Source organism: Austrofundulus limnaeus, unplaced genomic scaffold, assembly GCF_001266775.1.
Source record: "Austrofundulus limnaeus strain Quisiro unplaced genomic scaffold, Austrofundulus_limnaeus-1.0 Scaffold2126, whole genome shotgun sequence".
In the NCBI taxonomy this organism is placed as follows: Eukaryota; Metazoa; Chordata; class Actinopteri; order Cyprinodontiformes; family Rivulidae; genus Austrofundulus; species Austrofundulus limnaeus.
In genome coordinates this window covers 1-10288 of record NW_013954528.1, presented here as the reverse complement: position 1 = coordinate 10288, position 10288 = coordinate 1, and the positions used below count along the sequence as shown (strand labels likewise).

Below are 10288 nucleotides of genomic sequence, written 5' to 3'. Positions count from 1 at the left end.
AGGCATGTCACAGGCCCTTAACAGTTAAAAATCTGACTTATTTATATTTTCAGTAATTTTCAGTTATTTGTATTTTCAGTTCCAGGCTGAGTCATTTCTACCTTCTCCTCTCTGTCAACGCTCTCTGGTTTCATTTAAAAGAGTCGATCATCAGATATTGTCCAAGATTAACCTTCAGGGTGGATATAGCTCGCTCACACCGAGGACCTATCCACATCATCTTTTACCCAGAATGCTTTGTGTGTAAATAAAATGGCTCTGTCTGTGTTAAAATATATTTTTAAAAATGATAAAAACCAAACAGCCTACAGTATTTTTACAGTCTTTATTTATAGTTAATATATATGTTTATCAAATAAAGTCTAATGTTACAACTAATCATGGATCCCTTTAAAACTTTGTTTCTCCGCAGAAGATGGTCTTAGTTTAAAATTTTTGTCACAAAAGGCAGTGGGTGATGTGCAATCCCTTAATGAACATGAGTATTTTAAATTTATTGAATAAATACTGACACGGTGGAACCCGTTGTGTGTTTTTGTACGCATGAATTCAAAAATACTTCTATAACCTGGTAAAGACTAGATCATTTTTATTAGAAATGTTATTTGTTACGAGGATGGACTTGTGTTTTCTCTCCGTGACTGCAGACTCACATGGTTCATGTAGTTGCTTTTCCTCTTCTCGCGCACTGGAACAAGAGAAATAAACTAAGAACAGACAGAACAGAGCAACAACTCAACGTCGTCTTTGGAGAAACACCAACCATCTGTTTGGGACTTATTGAGGAAGAGGGTGCTGGCTCTGGGGTGGTCCGATGGGTTCACCTCCTGGGCCAGTTCTGTTTGCAGAAAACATGGTTTATTTGGATACTAGGGGTGTAAGAAAATATCTATACACTGAAATATCGCGATATTTCATTTCCTGATACTGTATCGATATTCTAAAGCCCTGTATCGATTTTTAATTAAGBTTTAAAACGTCAACTTTCCTGCCAGCCGTTCATTTTTATGTTGTAGTTCAGCCTCTGACCACTAGTTGGCAGCAGTGAGACAGCCATTTGGCTACTCTACCTCTTGAGTGTCAGAGAGTAAGGGTAGCATTAGCATTGTAAGTAAATATTAGCTTTTTTTTTTTTCAGTAAGAGGTTTTTATGTAATAGAATTTTTGGACAAAAAATCGCAATATGTCACAATATATCGCCTTGCTTACAGTATCGCAATATATCGGGTTATATCGTATCGTGACCCCTCTGTCATGATATGTATCGTATCGCCAAATTCTTGCCAATACACAGCCCTATTGGATACGCAAAACAGCACAAAACAAAACTAAAAAGTTGAATGTAAGAGGAGTGCACCGTCAGGGAGCTCCCGGTCACTGATGTGCTGCAGGTAGGTCCCAGTGTCCTCGCTCACGTCCTCGGTGGTGGTGATGGGACACTCGTCCAGGTCCACGCGTCTCCGGAGGATCTTCGGACTCTCCCCGGGGGAGATGCAGCAGGACACCGAACCCCCCATGACTGACTACAGCCACAGCTGGCTCCCATACAACTTGGGGGGGGGGGGGGGGGGGCTCCTGCTGACAGCACTGCAACTTCAGGGGAGGGGGGCAAAGTTCAGACCTTTAAGGATAGGTGGGGGGGGGGGACTTTCAAAACAATGCAGAGCTTCTACTAAACAGATTTAAAGCAGCATCATGGAGGTGTTTACCTACATAAGTAACTAGTTCAGGTAAAACAACAAGCCAAGCTGCAGAGGGTCAGCATCCAGCTGCAGAGCAGGATGGGATCAATAAGGACAGGCAGGAGAGGGGGTCTGCAGCCTGAGCAGGACAGCTGACATGTTCAGGGCGTGTGCGCCGCTCGCGTGGATTTGGACTCGTTCGGGACAGCGGAATCAGTCACAACTCATTTTACTGCGTGGAGCCCAGCATGACGAAGACAAGCCACGAGCTCCTCTTTTCTCCCTCCATGCCATGGCCAACAAGCCCCCGCCCACCCCACCGCACCTCAGTCCATGACTCTCTTCTTCTTCTTCTCCTCAACCCCCCACGTCTGTCGGCGGAGTGGATCAATCCATTTCCACTGCAGCTGAAGACTCTCTGCGTGTCACAGTTTCAGGCTTTCTCTGCCGAACCAAGCTGTCCGACGAGCTCAACACCTGGAGGAACTCCTGAGAGCCGACTGAGCGGAGAACAAGAGGTTGTTGACAACACGGCTAAAGTCCATCGCGTTCGCATTTACTGGGACTCACGTCTCGAGCGTCAAGTCGATGCTTGCTAGCGGCTAATACAGCCGGCTACTTCCGGGGTTTGACTTTCAAAATAAAAATCCAAACATGGAAAATGACGTCGAGTGAAAACAAAACCGATTTTAAACATTTCGATTAAAAAAATTAAGCTTAGCAAAGAACTGTCTATGTTTTTAACTGGAAGTTTAGTTTTGTCTGGTGAACAGAATAAACTGAAATGACTCCAGAAGTTATTTACTTGTATCAATGTACCCACACTTCCTAAAGTAAAACCTGTCCAGTGGTTTGTTGGTTATTTTCCTAGACAAACAGGGTTGACTCAAAATGTCCTGATGCATCTCAGTAACCCAGGTAAAAAAAAAAAAGAAAAAAATTGTATAGGTCTTCTGGACGGGTTCTTCTCTAATGAAACGTTTCGTCTCTCCTCCAAGAGACTTCTTCAGTCTGAGAGTTTCAGGCAAAATTCAGGCTTTTAAGCCCTGCCTCCATGTGACTGATACTCACATCACATGGCTATCGTTGACACCTAATTAACACTTATTGTTAACAGGAGGTGGAGTGAACAGGACAATGGCTGCGCTGTAGGAGGGGGACAACTGAAAACGGAAGCCTCCACCTCTGTTTAGTGATGGACGGTCTTTCTTCACAAAAATGGCTTCTTTTACTTCTCTCAAACCAACGTTCCTCTCTATCAAGAATGAGAACATCCTCATCTCTGAAAGAGTGACCGCTGGCCTGTAAATGAGTGAAAACTGCAGAGTTCTGGCCATTAGACGTAGCTCGTCTGTGTTGGGACATTCTTTTGATCGGGGAAACAAAGCAGCCACTGTTCAAAAGAATGTCCCAACACAGACGAGCTACATCTAATGGCCATAACTCTGCAGTTTTCACTCATTTACAGGCCAGCGGTCACTCTTTCAGAGATGAGGATGTTCTCATTCTTGATAGAGAGGAACGTTGGTTTGAGAGAGGAGTAAAAGAAGCCATTTTTGTGAAGAAAGACCGTCCATCATTAAACAGAGATGGAGGCCTCCGTTTTCAGTTGTCCCCCTCCTACAGCGCGGCCATTGCCAGTATCACTCCACCCCCTGTTAACAATAAGTGTTAATTAGGTGTCAACGATAGCCATGTGATGTGAGTATCAGTCACATGGAGGCAGGACTTAAAAGCCTGAATTTTGCCTGAAACTCTCAGACTGAAAAGTCTCTTGGAGGAGAGACGAAACGTTTCATTAGAGAAGAACCCGTCCAGAAGACCTATACATTTTTTTTCTTTTTGACTCAAAAGGTTAATAGTCCATAATTTAAGCAAATGTGTGTCTAATCATTTACAGATGCAGTTGTTTATTCTCAGCTACTACCACACCGATTTTTCCCCCGATATCTGTAAAACTGACTGAGTTACAACCATTTTTGTGTTTTGAAAGGTGGCAGCCATACTGAACCAGACCAAAGGTAATCAGTTATAAAGGTACCCAAAAATTAATTTCTGAAAATTTCATTAGAATTCATGGAGTGGTTCATGACATATTTTGCAAACAAACAGGATTGACTCAAAAAATAATGGACATAATTTTAAGCAAAGCTCTGTTGAGCTCAGTCAGTGCTTAGTGTATAGGTTGCTCAGTCAACATACCAAATCTTAGCTCATTTTACAACAAACTTACTGAGTTGTAGCTAGTTTTGGCTGATTAACTGATATGCTATGAAATAACTTAACAAATGACTGGAAAAAAGTAAAAACTCCCAGATGCAACTGAATTTCTTTATGTAACTGAGCAGACGTCTGTCTTGCAATGGGGGGGGGGAAGAGATTAAAAGATTAGGCTTTTATTTCTAAAGTGTAACAATCCTGAGCAAACGGAAGTTACTTTTCTGATCTTCTCGCCATCTTTACAGCACGAGTAAACGTACAAGACCACACCTCCTTCAGCCACTACTGCCCATTACAAACACCGGTGTTTTGATTGGTCAATTCCTTTGAAGCTGTAAGCTGATTGGCTTAAATTGATGATTGATATGCGGAGATTCAGGAAGCTCGATGAAATCGTGGCGCTGAAGGGAAATAAGTGTTCTGGTGCTGATATATATATTTATATCACCTAAATACTTAAATTAATAATGAGCGAAGCAGAAAGTATGACAAAATAAACAAGTTTCAACTAATTACAATGTCGGAAATATTATATGTCTAATACCCAGCAGGTGGCGGTAGTGAAGAAGAAACCAAACGAGCGGATATAATAAATATTAATAGAAGAAATTTAAGCATGGCTCTTGTTCCTTATGTACAGAATCCGTTACCTGTTCTTTCCAAATTCCACAATTCATCGGCGGAGTTCCGTTTCGCAAACCGTGACCTCCGTCTAACACAGGACTGGAAGAAGCTCGGTGTAGCAGCAGTGGTGTGGGATGCTGTAAGTGACATTATTTTTGGTGGCATAAAATCGACAATAAATGTAATTCAAACATCTATAACCCACTGTCTCCCCTCCGCAGGCTGTTGTGATGTGTATGTATCTGGAGCTAGGAAAAGTGGAGTTAAAGGGGAAAAGGGTCATTGAACTGGGAGCAGGCACTGGATTAGTCGGCATTGTGGCAGCTCTGCTGGGTAAATATCAGCATGAAAAACACAGTGGAGTACGGAAGCCGAGAGAGGACCTGCGTCCAACGCTGAGAGCTAAATGACTGCTGTAGTTTATGGAAGATGCTAAAACTGAGTTGTCAAAGACAAAAGAAGTAGCTAGAAGCTGATGATTTAACATTAGCTAAAATATAAAATAAAATGTTTGCTAAAAGTAACTAAAGGCTAGCTGTAAGCTAATGTAGCAAAGCTAATGTAAAATAGTAAAAATATATATTTCAATTTCTCAAATATCTTGAGATAATGCTTGTTTTCCTTAGACGTTATCTCATAATTTCATTATATTGAACCTTGTCCTTTAGTGACTTGTAAATATTTACTTAAATAAAAAAAACATTTTTTAATGTAATAACTAGAAATTCACTCAAAATTGTAATTAAATGAGAAGAGTAGTATGAAGTCCAAGAGGACACGGATAAGCTAAAACCAGCTTTAATATGTCAACATAAGTTTATTATTATTATTGTTATTGTTATTATTATTACAGTTGTTTAACCAGGCCATTGAGATCACAAATCTCTTTTCCCACCTATTGTACATGTTTTTGGGGGTGTGGGGGAAACCCAGAGACCCCAGGTCTGAAGTGGGAATCGAACCCAGGACCTTCTTGCTGTGAGGCATCAGTGCTAACCGCTGATCCATCGTACTGCTAAGTAACCTCTGAGGCCTCACAGCGAGTTGAAAATAAAATGACCAGATTAAAGTATTACTACATCTCTCTCGGTTTCAGCTCCGCAAAAAAAAAAAAAAAAAAAAACACCACAGTTCCAGTTTAAAACCTGACGGAGCGGTTCTGCCCTCCACAGGTGCTCATGTGACCATCACGGACCGAGAACCTGCTCTGGATTTCCTCTCCGCCAACGTGGAGGCCAACCTGACCCCAGCACCCCAGCAGCCGGTGGTGGTCTCGGAGCTGACCTGGGGCGTGGCTCTCGAGCGCTACCCCGCCGGAGGGTTCGACCTGGTCCTGGGAGCCGACATCATTTACCTGGAGGACACGTTCCCGTCTCTCATCCGAACTCTGGAGCACCTGTGTTCCGACGCCACCGCCGTGCTGCTGGCCTGCAAGATCCGCTACGAGCGAGACACGAACTTCCTGAGCATGCTCAAGCGTGGCTTCCACGTGGAGGAGGTCCACTACGACCAAGAGAGGGACATCCATTTATACAGGGCACGCAAACTGCCAACCAGGAGGGATTTATGATCCAAAAGATGTCCTGATGCATCTCAGTAAACCATGTAAAAAAATCAAAAAGAAAAAAATTGTATAGGTCTTCTGGACGGGTTCTTTAATGAAACGTTTCATCTCTTCTTCCAAGAGACTTCTTCAGTCTGAGAGTTTCAGGCAAAATTCAGGCTTTTAAGCCCTGCCTCCATGTGACTGATACTCACATCACATGGCTATCGTACCTAATTAACACTTATTGTTAACAGGGGGTGGAGTGATGCTGGCAATAGCCGCGTTGTAGGAGGGGGACAACTGAAAACGGAGGCCTCCATCTCTGTTTAATGATGGACGGTCTTTCTTCACAAAAATGGCTTCTTTCTCTCAAACCAACGTTCCTCTCTATCAAGAATGAGAACATCCTCATCTCTGAAAGAGTGACCGCTGGCCTGTAAATGAGTGAAAACTGCAGAGTTCTAGCCATTAGACGTAGCTCGTCTGTGTTGGGACATTCTTTTGATCGGGGAAACAAAGCAGCCACTGTTCAAAAGAATGTCCCAACACAGACGAGCTACATCTGATGGCCAGAACTCTGCAGTTTTCACTCATTTACAGGCCAGCGGTCACTCTTTCAGAGATGAGGATGTTCTCATTCTTGATAGAGGAACGTTGGTTTGAGAGAGGAGTAAAAGAAGCCATTTTTGTGAAGAAAGACCGTCCATCATTAAACAGAGGTGTAGGCCTCAGTTTTCAGTTGTCCCCCTCCTACAACGCGGCTATTGGCAGTATCACTCCACCCCCTGTTAACAATAGGTGTTAATTAGGTGTCAACGATAGCCATGTGATGTGAGTATCAGTCACATGGAGGCAGTGCTTAAAAGCCTGAATTTTGCCTGAAACTCTCAGACTGAAGAAGTCTCTTGGAGGAGAGACGAAACGTTTCATTAGAGAAGAACCCGTCCAGAAGACCTACACAATTTTTTTCTTTTGATCCAAAAGATGGTTAACAAGCATGTAAAATTAGCAGAAATGTGTTTATTACAGCTGCCAAAAATATCATATTGTATAGCTCAAACATAATCCACTGTTTTATACATGTTGACTTACATAAATTGTGAATAAAAAAAAACTTAATACATGACTACATAATACCAAAAGAGTACAAGATGGCATTCATGAAAATATTAACTTTGTTCGTTACTTTTTTTTTTTTTTGGTCACATTTTACAATCCTGTCTTCAGGGTGCATGATGATAAATGAGCAATAAAACTATTTCTTTTCCAGTAAAACCTTTTCTGTTGAGTAGCTTTGAAATGTTCTTGGATTGTAAATGCAAAGAATTGCACGCGCCGTTTTTCCCTAAAAACATTTTGGAGACAGACTTGGCAGAAAAGACTAGTTTTGGATTTTAAAACACAACAGCCTCCAAATCACAATGTTGCTCTTTTTTTTCCACATGTTATACAGAATTAAGATTTAATTTGTGAATAACCCTGTCAGTGATCTGGCGTGTCACTGGAGATCATTTAAAAATATAAAAGGAACATTTCTGTCACAGAAAAAGTATTAAGGCTCATAGTTCTGTGTGTGAAACAAACAGGTGGGAAGAGTTTGGGGGTATTTTTTTAAAAATAATGAAATAAATATTAAAAAGTTTGCTTAACCGTTTTTTCTGTTTTTCTCACCAGGTAAAATTGAAATCAGTCTTAAAGTCTTGAATCTCGTCTCTATCTTGGTTTAAAAAAATGGTATTTAAGATTTTGTGTTTTCCAAATTCACAGGAAGTGAAAAGCTGCATTTAACATGTATTCCTGTTTGATAGTAAGCCGGTTCAGTTGTAAAACAATTAAAATAAAGCATTATAACTTAGAACATACACCACCAATAAAGAAAAAGCTGTGACGTCGTTTAAAAATGCAAACAAAAACAAAATATTCATTTGCAAATCTCGTGAACTCACAAAAGTCACAATGGAACATTATAAACATACCACACACTGAAAATATGTAATTGTTTCATTTAAAAATAATAATAATAAAAGGTCATTTTTGGTCTCCTTAGTTATTAAATTAGAGCCCCGAGGAGACATCAAATTGTGGGTTTTTTTGTTTTGTTACCTTGCAATAGTTTTAAACATCACAATCAACTTCCCTAATGCATGGTGACACATCCCGTTTCAGTAACAGGATATTTCAAAATAAAACTTACTCAATACAGTTAAAACAAAACATTACATTTAACTCAAGAACACAAAACCGTTGCGAGGTAACAAAAGAAAAAAAAACCCTGATGTCTCCTCGGGGGCTCCATACCAGATATTTACATACTCTTCAATGAAACGAGGACGTCAAATCTTTTATTTGAGTTTACTCGCTGTGGCAACCCCACAGGACGGAGCAGCTGAAAGAAAAACAGCTATAGGTTAGGCTTCGGTGGTGTGACAGTTGTAGTATACCTTGGTATTCAAATATGGTGACAGTGTTTAAAAATGACGACAGTATATTAACCCTCTGGAGCCTGGTCACATGACGTATTTAAATTTCTCTGCGACTCTTTACGATTGGGTCAAAGTAGAGAAAAAGCTATACACCAGTTTTTAAATTGTGTCGATAAGCTAAATAAAAATGAGGTTGTGATAAATAGCACACGCCACTTTTTCCTGAACGTGACCGAAACGAGGTTTCATGGGGAAAAAGCAAAACTAAACAAAAAAACTGCTCAATCCACCATCAATCTCATCCTTTTCTTGAGCCGCAAAAACAAAAGACCCCTGACCTCCACTCTGACCGAGGCCCAAAGTTATTTGACAAGCGTCAAAAACTCCACAGGAAGAAAAAAAAAAAGACGTGAAATTTGAATGAAGTTCGGTGACGAAAGCGGGATGGACCGTACACCCCTTACGCCCCGCCCCTTTCTACCCTGCTAATACCATTAAGACCATGTACCGTGGTATTATCTAAAGATAATACGTCGGTATGAAAACCATCATTAGCGCCCAACACGGCTATAGGCTCTTTCATAAAACAGTTCTGTAAAAACACTGCTAAATGCGTGATGGACGTCTACTCGGCATCATTTTCAAAACATAATAAATTAACTCAACTTAGCGATTCTTTTTGTGATTAACTAGTATTTTCTGTAACAAAGTTGCTTCCTCTGGTAGATCTGTTTTATTCTGCGACTGCTGGGTCGCCTACATCATCACATTACTGACCTGTTTATCAAATATCGTCCGTTTCATCTTTCTAACTTCGCTTCGAGAGACAAAGGTGCAGCACGAGTGGGTTGATTCGACCCCCCTCCCAGTCTCGTTTCACTCAGAAGGTCCAGGACTGAGGTGTCTTGTGAAACAGCCTAATATTCTAGGTCTGAGGTTTGCAAACCAAGCATTCTGTTAAGATTTGCTTTTTAAACAACGCCACAACTTTTTTTCAGACTTAGGGTTGTCATAAACAAAACAAAGGTCAAAGATAAAATGTCCAAAACCCAATCTACAGTTCAAAGTGTAATGAAGTAACGTGTGTTATTAACGCAAGAGCCACAGAAGATAAATGTTGCAAGCAAAGGTCCAAATTATCCAAGCATGAGCTCCGTGTTGGGTGGCTGCTGGTGATGTTACCCAGTGGAACCAGGCAGGCACCAGTGACTGGAATGCTTCCCTGTGTGGTGTTAGAAGAAGAACAGTTCAGGGGTTTTTTTGTTACTTCACCACAAAACAGTTCGAAGTCTTCGCCGTGTGTGTTCGGAACGCCGCCACGTCCGTTTATGGAGAAAAAACGATGAGACTCTTGAGTCATTTCACAAAATTACCAGCACTTTAAAAAAAAAAAAGAAAGCAGAAAAGTAGAAAAAGAGGAGTGGCTTCCAGATGCTCTGAGTTGAGTCTGTACGTAGGGGTAGAGCCTGCCAAGCCCCGCCCCTCCCCGGCAGGTGCTTTTTACTCAGACTTGTGACAGTACAAGTCTTTAAGGGCTTTGAGTTCCTCAATAAGGGTTTTGTTTTGGTTCTCCAGGACGGCCACACGGTTCTCCAGACACTTGACGTACTCCTTCTTCTTCCTACGACACTCTCGGGCCGCCTCTCTGCCAGACACAAAGAACAGATCCAAATCAAAATGGATTAAACTGGAGAATTTATTGGATTTACAGCACAGAAAATAAGAGTGTCCAAGTCAAAGTTAGTAGCTTGTACCTCAGTATGAGGATCACTGTTTAACCCACAGGTCAAGGA

The 10288-nt window shown here is 41.3% G+C and overlaps 2 protein-coding genes and 1 pseudogene across 4 annotated transcripts in view; 1 reads left to right on the top strand and 2 right to left on the bottom strand.

Moving 5' to 3' along the window:
* Positions 1 to 4633, bottom strand: part of LOC106537090 (cyclin-Y-like protein 1) — a 19551-nt gene extending 14918 nt beyond the window's left edge. The window contains exons 1-3 of one of the 2 annotated variants that reach the window (XM_014034452.1): positions 1358 to 1575; positions 764 to 838; positions 654 to 688 (exon numbers count right to left, since the gene is read on the bottom strand). In XM_014034452.1, the coding sequence (XP_013889906.1) occupies positions 654 to 688; positions 764 to 838; positions 1358 to 1517 (270 nt within the window). In that variant the 5' untranslated portion in view covers positions 1518 to 1575. Of the gene's footprint in view, positions 1 to 653; positions 689 to 763; positions 839 to 1357; positions 1576 to 4552 lie in introns of those variants that run through there. The other variant, XM_014034453.1, reaches the window with a different exon arrangement.
* The window catches only part of mettl21a (methyltransferase 21A, HSPA lysine), a 15621-nt gene extending 9481 nt beyond the window's left edge, over positions 1 to 6140 (top strand). Inside the window, exons 2-4 of one of the 2 annotated variants that reach the window (XM_014034454.1) lie at positions 4543 to 4665; positions 4748 to 4859; positions 5699 to 6140. In XM_014034454.1, coding sequence (XP_013889908.1) covers positions 4543 to 4665; positions 4748 to 4859; positions 5699 to 6096 — 633 coding nt within the window. In that variant the 3' untranslated portion in view covers positions 6097 to 6140. Of the gene's footprint in view, positions 1 to 4335; positions 4666 to 4747; positions 4860 to 5698 lie in introns of those variants that run through there. The other variant, XM_014034457.1, reaches the window with a different exon arrangement.
* A 932-nt stretch (positions 6141 to 7072) lies between these two features.
* Positions 7073 to 10140, bottom strand: LOC106537092 (cyclic AMP-responsive element-binding protein 1 pseudogene; annotated as a pseudogene).
* Positions 10141 to 10288: the final 148 nt, after the last annotated feature.